General features: G+C 41.4%; 1 protein-coding gene across 50 annotated transcripts in view; it reads left to right on the top strand.

Annotated features, from left to right (window-relative positions):
- Positions 1-20,054, top strand: part of LDLRAD4 (low density lipoprotein receptor class A domain containing 4) — a 427,148-nt gene that overhangs the window by 377,369 nt on the left and 29,725 nt on the right. Inside the window, exon 1 of one of the 50 annotated variants that reach the window (XM_070629555.1) lies at positions 10,786-11,055. The exons of 47 other annotated variants lie outside the window; for them this stretch is intronic. Coding sequence is in view for 1 of the 3 variants with exons in the window: in XM_008526332.2 (XP_008524554.1) it covers positions 11,728-11,797 (70 nt within the window). In the remaining 2 variants the exon portion in view is untranslated. Of the gene's footprint in view, positions 1-10,785; positions 11,099-11,533; positions 11,798-20,054 lie in introns of those variants that run through there. 2 more of the 50 variants (XM_070629556.1, XM_008526332.2) reach the window with 2 other exon arrangements.

The raw sequence follows: 20,054 nt of genomic DNA, 5'->3' as shown, positions 1-20,054 counted from the left end.
TGCATTTCCCTGATGTCTAATAATGCTGAGCATCTTTTCATATGCTTGTTGGCCACTTGTATATCTTCTTTGGAGAACTATCTATTCAGATCCTTTGCCCATTTTTTAATTGGGTTGTCTTTTTATTAATGAGTTGTAAACGTTCTTTATATGTTCTAGATATAAGTCCCTTATCAGATATATGATTTGTAAAAATTTTCTCTCATTCCGTGGGTTGTCTTTTTACTTTTCCTTGATGGCATCCTTCGAACCACAAAAGTTTTTAATTTTAATAAAGTCCAATATGTCTCTTTTTCTTTTGTTGCTTGGGCTTTTGGTGGGGTAACTAAGAAGGCTTTGACTAATTAAAGATCACGAAAATTTACTCCTATGTTTTCTTCTAAGAGTTTTATAGTTTTAGTTCTTACATTTAGATCTATAATCCATTTTGAGTTAATTTTTGTATATGGTATAAGGAAGATATCTAACTTCATTTTTTCTGCCTGTTGATATCCAGTTTCCAATTACCATTTGTTGAAAAGACTCTTCTTCTCCAGTGATTGGTCGTGGCAGTTTTGTCAAAAATGAACTGACTGTAAATGTGAGGGTTTATTTCTGGACTCTCAATTCTATTTCATTGATAATACTTAGCCTGATGCCAGTAGCACATTGGTTGATTACTTCTTTAGGCAATTCCAGGTCCCTTGAATTTCTATATAAATTTTAGGATCAGCTTGCTCAATTTCTGAAAAAAACCCAACTGGGATTTTGATAGAGATTATGTTAAATTTGTAGATCAGTTTGTGAATTACTGGCATCTTAGTACCATTGTCTTCCAATCCATGAGTGTGGAGGATAGTCTATTTATTTAGGTCTTCCTTGATTTCTTTCAATGATGTTTTGCAATTGAAACGGAGTAAGTTTTACGCTTCTTTTGTTAGCTTTATCCCTGAGTATTTTCTTCTTTTTGATGCTGTTGAAAATGAAATTGTTTTTTTAATATCACTTTTGAGGTGTTTATTGCTAGTGAATAGAAATAGGTTTGGCTTTTGTCTGTTGAACTTATATCCTGCAGTCTCAATGGATTTATTTATTAGTTTTAGTAATTTTTTGGTAGATTCTTTAGAAGTTTCTATGTACCAGATTGTGTCATCTGTGAATAGAGATAGCTTTACTTCTTTCTTTTCAATCTTGGTTCCTTTTATTTCTTTTTGTTGCTTAATTTTCCTGGCTAAAACCTATGTTAAAATGTTGAATAGAAGAATATTTTATTTATATTGTGTATTACTTTAATGGATTTTTGGATGTTAAACCAACCTTGTAGTTTTGGAATAAATCCCAGTTGGTGATGATGCATGAGCCTTTTTATATATTACTGAGTTCAGTTTGCTAGTATGTTGTTGAGGATCTTTGTATCTAATTTAATAAGAGATATTGGTCTGTAATTTTTTTGTTCTTGCGAGGTCTGAGTTTGTTATCGGGATAATATTAACTTCATAGGATGAGTTGGGAAGTGTTCTTTTTTATTTTTTGGAAGAATCTGTGAAAATGTTTGGTAAAATTCACCAATAAAGCCCTTTGGGCCTGGGCTTTCTTTGTGGGAAGTTATAAAATTACTAACTCAGTCTCTTTACTTGTTAGAAGTCTGTTCAGATTTTCTATTTCTTCTTGAGTAAGTTTTGATAGTTAGTGCCTTTCCAGGAACTTTTCCATTTTATCTAAGTTATCTAATTTGTTGGCATACAGTTGTTTATATTATTCCGTTATAATTCTTTTTATATTTAGTAAGATAGGTACTGATGTTGTCTCTTTCATTCCTGTTTTAGTAATTTGAGTCTTTTTTTCTTTGTCAATCTACTAAAGATTTGTCAATTTTGTTGATCTTTTCAAAGAACCAAATTTTGGTTTTGTTGATTTTCTCTGTTTTCCCGTTGATTACTTTATTTTCTTCTCTAATCTTTATTATTTCTCTCCTTCTTCTTGCTTTAGGTTTAACTTACTCCTAAATATTTCTTAATTTTCTTTATGCCTTTTGTATAATTTTCATAGACTTTAAATAGTTATTTTTTAATAATTTTTACCAGTTAAATTTGTTTTCCTGGGAAGCAGATCCATAGAGCTCCTTACCCCACTATTCTTGAAGTGGATTTCCCATAATATATTTTAAGTATGTTCAATTTCAAACACACCATAACATATATGTAGATAAATCATGTTTTCCTTATATAATTGATTGAAACTACATTATAGAGCAAGCTTTTTAAAAAATGGGTGAACAGTAAGAAAATTTTCTTTATATTTTATAATTGGTATTAGAGATTGTATTCAAATTTAATTTTATTATGTGATTTTTTAATAATATACTTAGCTAAAGATAGTATTTTATTTAAAATCCCTAGCATATCAGACCTATGATTTCATGGATATTGTTGCTCAGGAGAGGTTAAAATTTTCTAAAAATAATTTGAAGTCCCATTAAAAATCGATATTAAGTAAACAGTAGTACAAGTGGGGAATGCAGATATTTTAAGAATCCTAAGGGTGGGACTTGAAGGATTGAAGTGTGCAGAACACTGGGGTTTGGTCCCAAAAATTAAGTGAGAGGACATCTGAGGACTGAGCAGTGGTATGTCACTCTCAGGTAGCAGTAGAGATGGCACTGGCACTGGGTCTCCTGACCAGCAGTAGATCGCACCAAGAGGAGCTAATGTTGCAGTGTTCTAGGCGCAACGACTACAGAGAGAATCTGTAGCCTGAGACCTATAAGCCGTTTCTCTAAAATTCCATCAAGATTCTCCATTTGCTTTTTTATCTGTTTGAGGTAAAAATCACCAAGAAGAGAAGGTGTGACCAATAGGATTTCTGCCTCAAAGAGGATTAAATGGTTAATAGACAGTTTTTGAAAGTTTTTCTGTAAGGTATGTTACAGAAAAAAAAATTATAAAGACATTTGCAATATTACCATTTCTAGCCCTTTAAATTTTGAAAAATTCGGTTTTATTTGTATAACCAAAATTAAGTGAGTTTCTGACAGAAAACCATTCTTCCTGTGAAAAGTCCAAACATTTTTATTGTTGCTACTTTATTTTACTGTATTCTTTTGCTTTCCTAATTTGGGTGTTTATTGTTGAGAATAACAGACTTGAATAAGGTCACTTTTAATCAAAACAGGACCACATTTATCCTTATCCATGTAGAAGGCACTCTCAGGCTTTTTGAGCGAGTGAGTGTCTGCTCTCCTAACCATTTTGGTTTTTTGTCTGTTTCATGGTGGTAAGATGTCCTCATAAAGCCCAGTTGATCTTCATTATCTCTGGTTAAGCAGGGGCCTCATGTGTGCACGTAAATTCTTTTTGTTTCCATGTGATGATTTCATCGCATATGTATAAATATTCCTCATTTTAAATGAAGAAATCTGACTGACATCATAATGGGTTTAAAAATGACCTTTTAATAAATATTTAAATTTATTTTCATTTCTCTTTTTATGCTATCAGTATGGAACCAGCCACTTCATCTTTTCAGAGCTCAAGAAAAGGAAAGGGATTAAAAAAAGACAGGTTTAGTTTAACATAAAGGAAAATTGCCCAAAAGTACAATTAAGTTTGCTTCCAACAGTGTCTTCTCTGAGATGTGAAGACTTCCTTCTTGGATGGTGGAGTTAAATGGTCTCTGCACTGCCAGCCCTTCCAAGAGACTTGGTCTCAGAGAAGTAATTCCTTGAATCTTTTAAATGGGACTTGTAGATCAAGGCCATTCTAAAAATAGGATTTGGCTCAGGGGTCATCCTTGGACCTGCCACTTTTAGAGTTAGCCTGATGAGTGGTTAGGAGGAGATTTTAGAGTGCGACTTCCTGGTTCAAGTCCTGGCACTGCCACTTACTAGCTCTGTAACGTTGGGCAAGTCACATAACCTCTCAGTACTTCGGTTCTCTCATCTGTGAGACTGGGATGATAACTAGTACAGATGGTCCACGACTTACCATGGTTCGACTTAACGATTTTTCAACTTTAGGATGGTGCGAAAGTGATATGCATCCAGTAGAAACTGTACTTTGAAGTTTGATTTTTGATCTATTTCTGAGCCAGCAATATGCAGTACAATACTCTCTCATGATGCTGGGCAGCTACAGTGAGCCACAGCTCCCAGTCAGCCACGCCATCACGAGGGTAAACAACCCATAAATCATCCTGTACCCATACAACCATTCTGGTTTTCATTGTCAGTACAGTATTCAATAAGTTACGTGAGCTATTCAACACTTGATTATAAAATAGGCTTTGTGTTAGATGATTTTGCCCAACTGTAGGTTAATGTACGTGTTCTGAGCTCATTTAAGGTAGGCTAGGCTAAGCTATGATCTTTGGTAGAGTAGGTATGTTAAATTCTTTTTCAACTTACAATGTTTTCAATTTACGATGGGTATATGGGGACATAACCCCATCATAAGTTTAAGAAGATCTGTACTCATCTCATATGGTTACTTGTAAGGATTAAATGGCTTACTTAAATAGAATACTGCCTGGCACATAGTAAGTACTATATAAGTGGTAGCTGTTATTACTGTTATTATTTAAGTTAAGCGCTCTTCCTGTATGCTCCTACCAGACCCCCATTCATTCATTCACCTGCTCCGTGCTGAGCACTCTGGTGGGTGTTGCACTGAGTCATACTGTTCTCACTACTTTGCTAGCTCTTGCTTAGGACATGAACTAGAGATGGTCATGGATAAGGACCAGTCCTGGCTTTCTTTGTATCCTCTGTTCCCTCACAGTGACTGGCACATGGTAAGTGCTCAGCTCTGGAACTGACATAAATGAGGATTGACCTCATGTTTTCAAAGGTGATCTGATACTAGACAGCGGTGATTCCTGTTTTTAAAGCATATTTGTGCTAAGCTAGTCTTAAAGTGCCAAAGATGAAAATGGAATATAGTTATATAGATTTCATGTGATTTGGGATTAACTTGGATTTTTGACCTATGATTTTTCTAGGCCAAAGTATATGCTGTTAGTATATGCTCTAATACAGTAACTAAAACCCTGGAATGTGCTGTGACTTTATCTCAACATTTGAAGAAATTAATGCTTTTGCCAAAGCCAGGAGCCTAAAGGTATCAAAACTATCTGCACACATCCTAGAATTTATAACAAGAGCTTCAGAGACCATAGCATGCATCTCTCCTTCACATTCAGATCATCTAAGAAATGCTTGCGATCGCAAAGGGACCATTGTCTTAGAATCCTCAAGGATAACAATCACAGTGTCGTTCAGTAATTTAGCAACAACACACACCAAATATGAATGCCACATATGTGTGCCACATACTGTATGTATACAAGAGTGCATAATGTTTGCCTGGAGCATAGGGCTATTGAAAGTGGGGTTTCTATCTTTCAAGGGGCAGTTAAAGTTTTTAAGGAGTTAAGCACTAGGAATTAGAATAGTAGTATCTAGGATCTGAGTTACAAACACCTTCAGCCTCATCTTTTATGGTCTACTCAGAAATAGGATGACTTGTGAAGGTTATTCAGCCTCCTAGCTTTTGGGTGAAATTGAGAAATGTAACATATCTAAAAAGCAAAGTAAAATATTTTTCTGAATAACTACATTGAATATTTTAAGTATTAAAATCCAGTAAATCAGCCAGGAGCTGACCACTAGCAGAACACATGCAACAGAAGTGGAATGCTATTTCTGGAAATCTCCAGTGGCAGGACTCTACTTTCCTGGCATCTGGCTCTCTTAGGGAGCAGGGAGACTGGGGAGGATGTTGAGAGAGCCAGGCCAGGTTTACAGGGATGAGCCAACCCATGGCATCTTCATAACTTGGTCTTTAAGAAGAGTCTGCTCATGGCACTTGAGTTTTTCCCCAAGGCAAAATTGGAGTTCTTTCTTAACATATGGTAAGCAGAAATCCTGAGGGACTTCTGGAGTTCTTATGAAAAATGCCAAATACCCTAGCAATTGTATTCTGACACCAGAGACTCTGTTAACATAAGCTGATTAGCTTCACCATTCTCATGAGCCCTGACAACACCGTCAGCCCCTACTACTTCTCCTAAAGGGTGTGGATGGATGAGTAACGCCCATCAGCACAGGTGGGAGGACAGCAGGAAACACCTGCCCTGTGGTACTGGACCCTGCCCTTAGCCCAGGAGAACAGTATTATGATTTTACACACATGTACACACTAACACCTGCATGCTGAGTACCGTTCTTTAAAATTATTGTTAAGTAGCAGTTGCTTGGAGCCAAAGCAGGAGACCTGGATTCTACTCTCATTTCCTCTGTGTGGTGTGCACAAATCACAGATTCTCAGAGCCCAAGGTTTGCTAATTTAATCCAAATGAGGAGTTTGGATTAGACCAAAATTTCAGAAGAAACGTTGATATGCAGATGAATCACCTGGGGATTTTGTTTAAATGCAGGTTCTGGTTTCAGTAAGTCAGGCACAGGATCTAAGATCCTGCATTTCTAACCAGTTGCCAGGTGATGCTAATGCTGCTGGTCCTTGAACCACACTTGGAGTACAAGCGTTGGATGTGTTGTTTTATTTCGTCCTCCGACCACCATCTAAGATATAGATATTCTTAGCTTCATTTTACAGAGGAGAGGGGGCTTAGCTCAAGCTGACACAGTCAGATGGCAGGACTGGAAGCCAAACTTAGGCCTAACTGGCCCTGAATTTAGCCACTATAAAAACTTTATACTGCCTTCCATTTCCTTCTGGGGCCTGAGAGTAACTGCAGTTTTCAAAGGTGTATAACCCACTTAGGATGGAGTATCTTAGCCATTATAAAAATCTATACCACCATAAACGCAGAATAATACGTAATTCTTTTTTTCTCATTAGAGGAAAAAAATACTGTAGTGGCATAGATAATGTGTAAGATAAACTCCACAGTCTGTTAATACAGGGAGTATTGTTGCATATTAGGAAGCTATTTTTAGGCTATTTAATTTAGACTATGTATTCAATAAGTGTTTAATCCACCTTGTCAGCTTGCTAGCTCCATCATGTCGTGTATTTTTAAATTTGCTGACGTTTCTACCAAATGGTGGAGTAGCAAGCCCTGTGATTGGAGCACATGCAGAGCATTCACATTTCTACATAAAAACCTCTCTGTGTTGCAATTTTTTAAGCAATTAGTAAATTATTCCTTGCTATAGGCTAATCTCTACAAATATCAAATAAACTATTGCTACGTTTTGAGTCTACAGGAACATAAAGTTTGTGTTCTTTTAAAATCCTCATTCATGACGTTAAGCATAGCAAATTTACTTAAAATGTACTGTTTTGTTTTCTAAAGATCAAATTCCAGGGCTTAATTTTTATGTGGAAAACTTCATCTCAGAGCAGAATTTTACAGCATAGTCATAGACTTCAAAGCGTGGGAATTTGTGATGGTGGGGGCCATCGATTCTTAACAGGAGTTCATTAACAGGCACATGAGACATAAAATGGCTCCAAGAGCTTCTGGCATCATGTAGAGATATAGAATCTTTAACATGAATTTGCAAGTTAGTGCCCAAAAGAAATCAGACAATTAGGCTAAAAACAATCCAAATGTACTGATCTGCTAACGTCTTTTGGTTAGTTTCAGGGGACTTTGGTTTGTTGGTTGTTGGATAATTCTAAATTCACCGCTGATTGAGCAGAATGATGGAGGGGTGGGTAGGAGCTTCCAAGTCGGACTGCCCAGGGTTCCAACTCCCATCCTGCCTCTTAGCAGCCATTTGACGTTGGACAAAATACTCATCCGCTCTGAGCCTCAGCTCCTTTCTCTTTGAAGAGGGAATAAGGACATGTGCCTCACAGAGTTGGTATGAAGAGAAAAGCTATACAGTGCCTGAAAGTGCCTAGAACATAGCAGTAGATCTATAGAAATGCTTTATAGATGCTAATTTTCTGCTGTGTGACCATTGTAAAGGTATTCCTAACTCTCCAAATGATCTTTGTCTGTGAAAATTTCTGTTGTGAGTGGGATAACCTTTGAGGGCAGGAGTACATGAGGAAGAGACAGCAGGGCATGACCTAGAGGCCTGTGGTGATTAAATCGGAGGATTGGACCAGGCTGGATGCTATCCAGGTTATACGTGACAGAGAGAGATGCTGGTTTAGCAGAGCACCCCTCTACCACCCAAAGACTTTTTCTGAAGCTAATGAGTAGCCCCCGAGCTAAAATCCCTGCCCTGTGCTGCCTCTTTTGGCCATTCAGGTCTTAGATACTCCCAGTCACCTCTACTTGTCATATTCAGATCCTGGCTGGAAGCCAATCATTAGAGCTTATTCAATCCTGCAGGTGGAACCTAAGACGAGCGCAATCCTGCAATAAATGCTTCTCTGTCAGATTACATCGAAGGTCCAGTGTGTTTCCTCCTGAGGACTGTAGCTGCTTAGTGAATATTTGTCAGATGAATTAATGAACTGAAGACTTTTATAGAGGAAACCTTGAAAATGTTGGTAGAGTGAGCTTGTGAAGACAGAAGCCGTTTACGTCCATGTTGCTATCAACAGACTCTTAAGAAAATGTCCGTCTTAGGTGACCCTTCCTTGCACCATTTTCAAGGCTTCTGCTGTACACAGAGAAATCTCGTACCGCTTTGTGATATTTCATTAACTACACAAAACTTACCTTAGTAAAATCAGCCTGTAGGGCATCATTTTAAAGATGCATATTTAAAGACAATGAGGGAGGAAAGAGTTCTAGAATGCAAATGTTTTTACACTTTCCTACTTATGTGTTTCTGTTCAGCAAATTAGTCTCTTCCCACACCCTTCTGTTGTGTGTGCTGCCATTTTCCCTGGATTCAGGGAAAAGAAATATTGGTACCTATCAATTAAAAAGCCCCAGTAATCCACATACTGTCAGGGTCAGCTAGAATGTGATGTTTATCAGGGCCTGAACCCCTGGATCACGGTCTGACCTCTGTGCTGTCTTCCTGAAGCATCCTCCTCAGGCTGATAATTAAAAGCGAATAGGAACAAGATTAAGACCACTACCTGGTGACTTAGCCTGGACACCCCTTCAGCAAATGCTGAAGAGTGGTGACATGCCCACGTTAACCAGGCAGCATGGCGAGCACACGTCAGACACAGACTGGGTGGCTCTATTGAACACTCCCCTCAGCCAGGAGGGCAGCACACATCCCACAGGAACACATGCCAGCCAGCAGTGTGTCTGGTGTGAGGTGTGGGCAATGTTTTGAAAATAAACTGTCATCCGTAAAGCCAGAGGCTTTTAAAGTGGTTTTTAAGCAGATCAAACAGTGAGAATGATTAAACAGAATGGAACAGGAGGTTAATTAAGATTGACTCCCATGACCCAAATGCTCAGTGATAAGGAAGCACCCAAACAAAATAAGTGTGTTAAGGCAGAGTGGAATATCCTGCAGCCATTAAAAATGAAAAAATATGTTGATTTTTTGATACATGAAAAATGCATATTAAATAATGTTAAACCCCAAAGTGGACTATTTGCAGCCATTTAAAAATGCAGATATCCATTAGCAAACAACAAAACAGATTTTCAGATCCTATAATGTTGACTAAATCCCTAATTTTCAAAAACAGACATGCATGACAGTCATATGAGATCTTGTGAATATTCCTCTTTAAGGGCTTGATTTCAGAGCGATCATGTCACCCTGACTAAACTGACCAGAAAGTGCTATCCCTAGATCGCAAGGACCCCAGGGCTGCAGGGACAAGGGAGAGCGCAAGACCAGTGAGGCCAGCTTGAAATGGGAGCACTCGCTAACGCTTTCTGAAGCAAGCTCTTCTCTGAGGAGGATTCCCTGCGCTTGGTGACTGCACCCAAGCCCAATCTCCTGAGCTGCTTCCCCTTCGTCCACCCAGCTGTGTGACTCTGAGAAGAAACTGGGGAAAAATATAACACAAGAGAGGGGAGTTATGTTTTAATTTGGAAATTGCTCAAGAAAAATCAGGCTGTCTTGATTGGCACGTGCAAACTGTTAATTTTCCTGCTGAAATTCCCATTTCTTTTATCCATATGAAATCTCTGAAAAATCTCCTTGATGATTCTTTTCTCCCTTTCTGCTCCAGCCCCCAGTAATTAGAACATGAAATAGTGATGTCTTCTGGCCAACCTGGGGACCCACAGTGCCATCAAGCCCAGACACTGCTCTTGGCCTCAGGTGACGCACTGGGTCCCACAGCAGGGACTGGCTGCTGACGTAACTGTCCTCGTTTCTAATGCTGGTAGTAACCAACAGAGTTTAGTTTTGCTTTGACAACTCCTCTTACAGCCAAACTATTATCATGGCACACGTGTCACTGCTATTTACCCTAAATAAGGAAAAACAAAGGCTATTTTAGGCACAGAGCAGTGCTTGTGGCTGGGGTTATTTGCAATATTACCGTAGCATGCTGCCCTTTTCACTGTGGTCACACAGTGATTTTTTTCTGAAAAGTGCTGCGACAGACGTGCAGCCTTCTCATAAGTCTCTTCACACAGCCCCAGGGCATCAGAATGCACCAGAGATGTTTTACCCACGTATGAAACAAACTGTTTAGACCTCTGAGGAAAAAGGCACTGTGCATGCACAAAATGAACCAGGAAAAAGCACCCTCCTGAGATATGTCTCTGCTTTAGTGTTTGAATTGCCTTTTCTCACTACCGAGGATTCTTCTCTCTAATTTCTGAACCTTGTAGACTAAAACTGCATAGTAGGGTTGAGAGTCCTGACTTTATAGTAGTCTCTGTGGTATATGTGTGCTACCATACATTGAGAAATAATGATGAGAATAGGGAGTGGGGAGAGAAAGAAAGAGGTGGGGAGAGAATGAGAAGAGGAAAGGGGCAGAGCTAACAGAGAAGGGAAAGCGGAAGGGAAGAAAAGCTATGAATGTTTCCTGCTGTGGTTGTGACTTTGTTAGTTGCCAGGACTGAGCTTAGCTGTGAGAGCCATGCGAGCTGCTCCCATCAGTTAGAGACTTTGGGGAGAGGAGGACCCAGAGGACAGCCCACAGCCTGGCTCTTGGCGTGAGGGTCTCTGTGGGCGCTTCAAGCTGGGACGTGCTCTTGAAGCTGGATCCACAGCAGAGAAGCGTGAGTAGCTAAGCGTCCCTGCCTGTTTGCACGTGCTGCCTTGGTAAGCTCTTTCTCTCCATTTCTCGAACTCTGAAAGCTTCTAGCAGAGATCAAGGGAAGAAATATTGTGTTGAGATTTGCAGATTTCCCCTTTCTGCCTTGTCTGGTTTGATATTTGCCTGTTAAAAAGATTACTGAATGTAATAGAACAAGAGGATCTGTCGAGCTGCATTCTGCTCATGTGTGTGTGTAACATGTCCCATGTGAGGCCAAATACGAGAAATGCAGGCTAATCATTGCTATATATTGCTGTATACAACACGGGTGTTAAGCTGCTCTCAGGATTTGAGACCCTGGACTTGTTATCTCCTCTGTGACACCATCAGCTTCCTGCCACAGAGCTCCTGATTTCTGTGGACAGCAGTTGGTAATTGGTAGCCACAGTCTGCGGTCAGAGCCACAGCATTTGAGTCTAGCACCTGGGCTGGGCCCCGCTGATACAGTAGAGAGAGAGACAGACAGAAACACATACACACTCACACACACACACTCTCTCTCTCTCACACCCCACGCTGGCTATAACTGCAGCTCTGAGCTGTCTGGAGAGGAGATCGTCTGAGGCTGAAGGGATGCTTTGAACTGGGGAGGGCTGTGTCACGGTTGGACCCCCCCCTTACAGAGGACTCGATTATGTCCACTGACCACCTGAACAACAGCACACTGAAGGAGGCCCCGTTTAAAGACCTGTTCTTGAAAAAAGGTACACTTCCAAAGGCCAGCTGTGGGTGCTGCCTGCTCTCTCGGGTTTCTTGTGGTTATTCTTGGAGTTTGGTCTGAGGACAGAATTGAGAAGAGTAGAAACTTTCTCCAGAAGTTTGTGTCTGCCTAGGAGGGGTCTGTCAGCTCTGAGATCACTTCAGGGCTGGACTCTCTTTAGGAAGATGTCTTTGAGGTTTTTTCATCTTCTTTCTCATCTGTGATCAGTTTGTTCCTGTTGGAGATGTTATGCATAAATACACAGGTTTGTTGCTTTGGAGTTTTGCTTTTTCAATGCTCTGTACATGAGGCTAAAACCTCCCCTGGAAATTCTGTTACTCACTGCTAGACTCATGGGTACTTTTTTTTTTCCTACCCTGAGTCATGAAAACACTATTTTAAAGAAAAGATGTATTTCTCAGGATGTGGGTGGCTTATTGGGTAGTTTCTCAGGTCACTACAGTACTACAGTGCAGTAACGGTAGACATTAAGAAAGAGAACTGTGACTCTCAAGGGAGGAGAGAGAGCCAAGGAAAGTGAGAGACAGACAGACAGACTGCTAGCTAGGGAGCATTCAGAAACCACTCCTCTTAATGGTGAATAAGATGGTTTCTTGTGCAGCTGTATTTTTTCCTAATACTTTCCTAAATTAATAATGTGAGGGTGGATTTTAAATGACTTCTGTAGAGAGAATTATGGTTTTATGTATGTATTTTTTTTTCCATGTATAGCATGGCAGAGGGATAGACTTTTAAAAGGTTTGTAATTGCTTTTACTCCTCTGCTGTGTTTTCAGAAAATTCTGTCAATCATCTTTGATTGGAACGTATTTAGCTAAATTTCTTTCTGAAGAGATCATAAAACTCTAGATTCTGAAATGCATAGTGAAAAGTTGTGTTGGATGAATTCTTGGACATTAGTAAATTTAAAACATGTTGTTCTAGCTGGATGGACTCACGGTGTCTGCATTCTAGGGATTCCATAACCAATCTAATTGTCACTGACTGCTACCTGCCTGCCAATGCCATCGAAGGCACATGTCCTTTAACTGCAGTCAGGCACATGTGCCCTGGCCACACCTTATCCTCAGAGGGCCCTGTGCCATTTGACTGCACTCTGCTACTATCTCTAATCCCACAGATCATAGGTATCATCTCCCACTTTTATTATCTTGCAAAATGTTTTATATACCGTAAATACATGAATATAAATAGGATTCTGTAAACAGGTAACTTATAGCAACCATGAGGCTCTTTTTCCAGTGACAGTTTTCCCTGCCTAGAATAGTAATCGTTGAATAGTTGTTACAGAATATGAACATCTTTAGCAAAACTTCAGCACCACTGAAGTCATTAGTGTTTGGTGGAATATGGTTCTGTGCTAGACACTGTTCAAAGCAGATTAGGCAATTAGAGCCCTTTCCTCCTAGGGATTTCTTCATCAGTTTATCTAGAGTGAACTCTGACTTTGTGCCAGGCACATGCTACCTGCTGAAGATGCTACAGAAGAACAAGATACTCTCCCAGGCTCACTCCCTGGAGGAAGAAGACCAGAAAATGGGCATTAACAGGACAGTGATAAGTGCTGAGACAGGGTTCGAATGCACACAAGGGAGCCTTCCAAGGGTAGTGAGCCCGTCATCAAGGGGTTATGAAAGAGCTTCTAAAGGAAGATAAAGCTGGGAGGTAACACCAAATCTGGGTGTTTCTGTGGGGTGACTCTTTTCCTGTTCTCTTGTTCTACTTTTGTGGGATAGAATGGAGCAGCAAACCCACCCCAAGGAAAAGTAAATTCAAAATATATATAATCATTATGATGACAGCTCTTACTGTTTTGCCTTCTGAACTTCAAATTTTGAAGTTATAACACAGGCTGAATTTTCTCCCCTTGACCGTGGTGTTTAATGAGTGTGAATTTTCATTCAGCCATTAGAGTCTCCAAGAGTATTTTTATACTAACAGGTCACAAACTTGAGGCAATTATAGTCTGTGTAGATTCCAGTCCTGCCCCCACCCATCTTCCTGCCCCTACCACCCCGTCTCTGTAGGATTTGGGAAAGAATTTTCCAGCCTTTAGGAACATTCAGCACTTTAAAAGTGTCACGGAGCCATAAATAAAGACTAAAACACCCCCAAGGCTGTCATCTTCTCACCACACCCATCTCTGCCCAGGATGACAGAGAGGAAGGAAATGCAGGCACACATTCACTGTGCCTGAGCCATAGTGGGGACCTAGGTGAGCTCCCTGGGAGAGAGGAGCTGCCTGCAGGGTAAGCCTCAGTGGCAGCTAGCCTTGGTCTCAGTGTTCCCAGTAGATTCCAGCAGTTGGGCGAGTGAGGTAGAGGTGCTGCTGTTGGTTAGGGTGGGAGAGGAACCATTCAGGGTATTGTGCAAGGATTTGTGGACAGCATGAAGCCCTTTCAGTTATGTCGTAGTATTCTGCATGACAACTTTTCTGAATGCTGCCAAGGTGCTTACTTGGCCTGGTGAAAGGAGAGGGCTAATGAGGGGCCCAGACTTTGCCCCACCTCCCCCATTATATGTTCTGTGAGAGCATAAATTACACATCTGGGGCTTAAAAACAACTAGACATCTAGAAAGTAGGACTTATGTGAAGGATGATATATTAATGGAGGAAAGACCAAATAGAAGATGGTGTTAACCATCCCACAAATAGAAATGAGTGTTATATTAGGAACCTAAGGTGGTAGAACCACACTTCCCCAGAGTTCTTTAAAAATAGTACAGACGCTCATGCCTCTAATATGAGTCAGTTAAGCTCTTCATTGAACCAGGACTAGACCAACAGACCTCACACAATTTCTTCTGTTCCTGTAATTCTCCACTGTGCAGCCTGGAATTTCTTGGAGACATTTCTATAAAAATAGATACCATCATCACTGCCATCTCTTTTACTGTTTTACAGTAATAAACTTCTATGATGCCTTCCTGTAAATTTTAGACTAGATTTATTATAAAATTTCTGGTGTTGGGATTGCAATGACTCATCTATTATAACATCCTGAACTGCAGCCCCATGAAAGGGAGGGAGAGTGTGAAAATTTGACTTTTGCCTAAAATTCTTTCCCTGAAGGGCCTGCTTTTTGGCATTCTTCTGTTGACGTCAGTAGCTGTTGGAATCAAGGAAAACTGACCAGTGGGCTGTGTTCAGAATCCATATTGAGAACATGAAATTTTGGAAGCCTTAAAGTATCCTATTATTTTCTCAGAACTTTATTATTCCTGCAGGCTTTTTAAAAAAAACTTTTAGTAGTTCTTCCAGAATTCATTCTCTTCTCAGCCTCTTCTTCCCACCCCATCCCCCAAAACCAAAACCACAAGCATTTTTCTTTTCTGTGTACCCCAAGTTTTATGCACCATTGCACATTTCCTCTCCCCTACCACAGGAAAACAGACATCTTGTAGGGCCAGATGTGGGCAGACCAGGGGGAGGGAGAGGCAGCGAGGCCCCAGTGCAGTGCCAGGTCTCAGCTGGTGTGTGCCTCACTTTTTTGGGCAGACTGCTGCTCCTGGGCAGAGGGTTGGGTGCCACCTTGGTTCTCAGGAAGCAGTAGCGTGCCTGAGTCTGTCTGATGAATATGCCCCTTCAGGGCCTATTGAATTCCCTGTGGGATGGGTAACGGCCTCACAATATCTTCTGCTGCCTTGTGCACAGCCATTGCACCCTGGGCCTCCCAAGCTTGGAGCACATTGAAGAGAAATGAGCAAAGTGTAAGGCGGGAGGGTATGTATGTGTGCGTGCTTGTGTGGGGAAACATGGTCAGGAACTGCTGCCTTGAAGGGATGGTGGTTTCAGCCAGAAGTGGAGAGCACTCGGCCTGCCTGAACCCTGACTGCACAGTCCAGGGAATTGCTGGATGAGGTCCCCAGAAGCCCTGAAAACATCTGTGGTTGAGATCAGGAGTGCAGAAACCTTGAAACTGAACAGGTGTGCTGAATTTTGTATGGTACTCACTTTCAGAAGTGGGAATGCAAGGGTTTTTTGCTTTTTTTTTTAATGTGAAGTTTCTTTTACTTGCCCTGTGAAAGTTGTTTTCTTAAGAAGGTGTAAAATCAGTCCCTTGGCAACAGAGCCACATCCAGAGGCTGGCAAACACTTTGGGGGCCCTGATGGTCTCTGAGCAGTCTCCATGAAGGTGTGGGGGGCTTTAGGAGGGGGTTCAGGAATGGCAAATGAAGGGACAGGAATCACCTGTCACAGTTATTACAAAGTGTATGGAGATAGAGGAAGGGGAGGGGCGGGTGGCTAGATTTGGGGGACTCCAGCCCCTTTCCCACCTACCATCCCGGCTGCAGATATCCTGCTGGTGGTATGGTCTTTACTTATTTGCCTTTTCCAATGCCTTTTTTTTTTTTTTTTTAAAGATTTTATTTTCCCTTTTTCTCCCCAAAGCCCCCCAGTACATAGTTGTATATTCTTCGTTGTGGGTCCTTCCAGTTGTGGCATGTGGGACGCTGCCTCAGCGTGGTTTGATGAGCAGTACCATGTCTGCGCCCAGGATTCGAACCGACGAAACACTGGGCCGCCTGCAGCGGAGCGCGCGAACTTAACCACTCGGCCACGGGGCCAGCCCCTCCAATGCCTTTTTAAGTAGAATTGTCCTGTTTAAAGTGAAAGAGGGTGTGGGAGGACAGATGTGGTGTGGGGGGATGCTCGCATACTCCGTCCTGAGCTTGAAGGGGATCTTGAAGGGAAAGGTTATCAGTAGCACAGGACTCAGGGGTCTGGAAGTCATTACGCTTGTCCCCAAGAACCCTCTCTCTGTGTATTCCAGTTTTCACTCTGAGAATTCTTTGGACCCCTCTTGGGGAAGTATTTGTAGCCCCAAAGAGAGTTAAAACCTTATGTTCTGTTTGTTAGTGTTCAAGAAAGCAGTCTGTTTTCATTGACTGATTCTGCCCGATTTCGAAGCGAAGGCCTGCTGCATGCTGCACTGGGGGCCGCGAGGCTCTGCGTGCACTCCACACCCGAGGACCCTCCTGCATGTTGCACTGGGGGCTGCGAGGCTCTGCGTGCACTCCACACCCGAGGACCCTGCTGCATGCTGCACTGGGGGCTGCGAGGCTCTGCGTGCACTCCACACCCGAGGACCCTGCTGCATCTTGTGAGGCCCTGATGTTGGAGCCTCAAGGGCCTCCAAGGAGCTGCCGCAGGCGACCCTGATGGGCAGCCAGGGGCCGAATTGCTGCTGCCGTGCTTGCTCTCGCTCCTGTGGGCCAGTCCCTGCGGGAGGAGCTGCCTCTCATGCTTGCCGGACGGATGTCGTAGCTCAGGCTCTGACTGGGCTTCTGTCATCCAAGGTGGCCAGTCGGGCTTCACCGCTGAGCTGCTTGCCTCAGTCAGTGGTGCCCTGGGGACCCGGTTCATGCCAGGCAGTGCCCTGGCGCTGCCCATCATGAGTTCCATGCTACTCAAATGCCCGTGAACCCCCTGGGTCGCTGTGTGTCCTGTGTGCCATAGACATACCTGCTGTGGCCGTACTCACGTGTGAAAACTCAGGACAATGACCCAGGAGCTGCTGACTACATCTCAAATCCTGGCATCAGTAGTGCCTGCAAGATACCTAGGCTGTTACCGTTTCTACTAGAGCATCTGCGGTCAGTAAGTCTAGACCACCAGTTCTCCAAGTGCAGCCTGAAGATCTCTGAGACCCTCCCAGGTGCTCACTGAGGCCAGATCTCCTTCGTATACCTCAGCCAAAGCAACATGTCGCAACAGATTGAAGGTGAAGCAGAGAGGGGAATCCAGCTGTCTTCTATTAAGACACATAGTAAAGAGATATGCCGGTGTAAAGCAGTGCCACTCTTACTCTTAACATTAGAATTTTTTTATTTTGAAGAATACAATTATTTTTATTGTGTTACATATGTTAACATGTAATGAGTTTATTTTTTAGTGAATACATATTTAAAATTTTCAGTTTTAATAATCAGTAGCTTTTAAGAGTATAGAAGGGTCCTGAGACCAAAGCACTTGAGAGTTGCTGTCTAAGCAGCCCAGGAAGGTGGAGCCAAGGGAGGAAGCACAGCAAGTTTGCACACCTGAGGGGGAGAGGGGGTCCTTTCAGGTGCACAGGGGCGCAGCAGGGCCCAGTATACATGGCACGTTGACAAGAAAGCTGGTGAAGCACAGCCTAAGAGCAAGTAGTCCCCTTTAAAACAAAGATGATGGTGATTCTGTACATTGTTCCCCACAACTTAGATCTTTCTTACCTTTGCTTGTGATGAACTTTTAATATGATATGACATCAGAAGATTCATGACTTTCAGACAATACAAAATGTTCTATGTGCTATCTCGGACCAAAAGAAATAAAATCCAGAGCAAATTAAGATCTCAACCTAAAAATACAAACTACAAAACCTTAGAAGAAATATTTTTAGAATATTCGAGAAGACCTTCCTAATCAAACAGGAATCTTAGAAACCATAAGGGAAAGTGATGGACACTATTTGATGACATAAAAATGTATATCTTCTACAGAGAAACTCACAGCAAAGTTTAAAGAAGTGACAGACTAGGAGAAAATATTTGCAGCACATGTAAGAGACAAATATTTGTATCCGTAATATGTAAAAACTACTTACAAATAAATAAGAAAGAAGTGAGAAAACTACAAATAAATTAATATGAACTAATATGATTATGAAAATTACCAATTACCAGTAACCATAGGGAAAGATCTAAAATTGCTAGTAATTGGAGAAATACAAAATAAAACAAGCTTTATATTTTCACTTGTCAGATTAGTACAGATGAAAAGCATGAGTGCCCAGGGTTGATGAGAGTGTGGGGGCACGCCCTCTCCTTGGAAAGGCTCTTTCATAAGGCAGATTTTCAGTAGCCATCAACATTTAAAAGGATATATATCGTTGCCCAGAAATTTCAATTTTAGGGATCTTTCCTATAGAGGTACTTACAAATGTGGGTCAGCCCACACACTCATACTTGCACACATCATACACATGCACACACATAACAGAAAAAAGAAAAAACAAAACAAAACAAAACATAAAATACCACCCTAAACATCCATCACTTAGAGAATGTAAGTTCTAGTGTATCTGTCTTCTGGAATAGATAGCCACCATAAAGTTAGTTTGTGTATCTTCTTGTTTAAAGATGTCTGTGATGTATTAAGTGAAAAAAAGCAGAACAATGTATTTGTACAATGATTCCATTCATTAAAAAGAAGAAAGCCCTTATTCAATAGGCAAATGCACAGATACATACAATGGGTGAACTGTGCTCCTCCCTAGGATGGCGTGGGGTTGAGCGGGGGGTCAGAGAGTGCTGCAGGCCTGTGAAGGGGAACTTTTACATTGTACGCCATTTCCTTCTATATTGTTTAAAGAAGTCTTCATTATTTTTATAATAAAAATCCTTTTCAAATAAAAAACAAATATACTCGAAAATGTCCATAGAATTATGAAAATATAATTTGACTGCTACCAATGTTTATCTGTATAACTTTCCATATTCAAGAAAAGATGATGTAGAAAGATATCCTCCAAGTAAGGAATTAACCCATGAAGACTTTGTGGAAGACCCCTCACTGTAGTCATCGCTTTCCTCTCTTTCCATGTCCATGAAGCAATTAAGTTTTCTTGAGAAAAATATTTGTTAATTCCAGGACATGATTTAACCTGAAAGGCAATTTATGAACACTGTGCTATTCATCCACAAAATCAAAATAAGCGTTGGTAAAACAAGGCATTATTTTGGATTCAATCTTCATGCTACATTAGCTGCCTTTGACCTAAGCAGAATTAACTCCCTGCCTCCTTATCTGCTCGTCACTGTGGTGATGGTCCTTGGGTTGGTGGCTTGCCCCTCTGCACATTCTCACAGTTCCTCGAGATGCACTCCTTGTGCTTTGCAGCCAATGTAGGCCTCAGTCCCGTCAGCAGTAGCTGTCCTCACAGGGAGCACACCTGTGCAGGTGGGCAGAACGCGCCTGGAGCCATGCACCCCAAAACCCTCTCTTGGCTGTAGTGTGTGTACTCCAGAGTCATTCATTGATGACTCTTACTGATGAAGCCGCTTAACTACATGCCAGGCACCACCCCATGCCTGACACCGAGAATACAAAGTAAATAAAAATAGGTTCCTGATCATAGTTTTGTGTGAGAGACAGACTGAAAAAACACAGTCACATCTCATGTCATAAGTGATAAAGCAAGAGATCCAGCCACATGGCCAGGGTGGCTTCACATGGGTGCCATGTTACATGGGCACCAA

Source organism: Equus przewalskii, chromosome 7 (genome assembly GCF_037783145.1).
Source record: "Equus przewalskii isolate Varuska chromosome 7, EquPr2, whole genome shotgun sequence".
NCBI classification, from domain to species: domain Eukaryota; kingdom Metazoa; phylum Chordata; class Mammalia; order Perissodactyla; family Equidae; genus Equus; species Equus przewalskii.
This window is presented reverse-complemented; position numbering and strand designations above follow the sequence as displayed.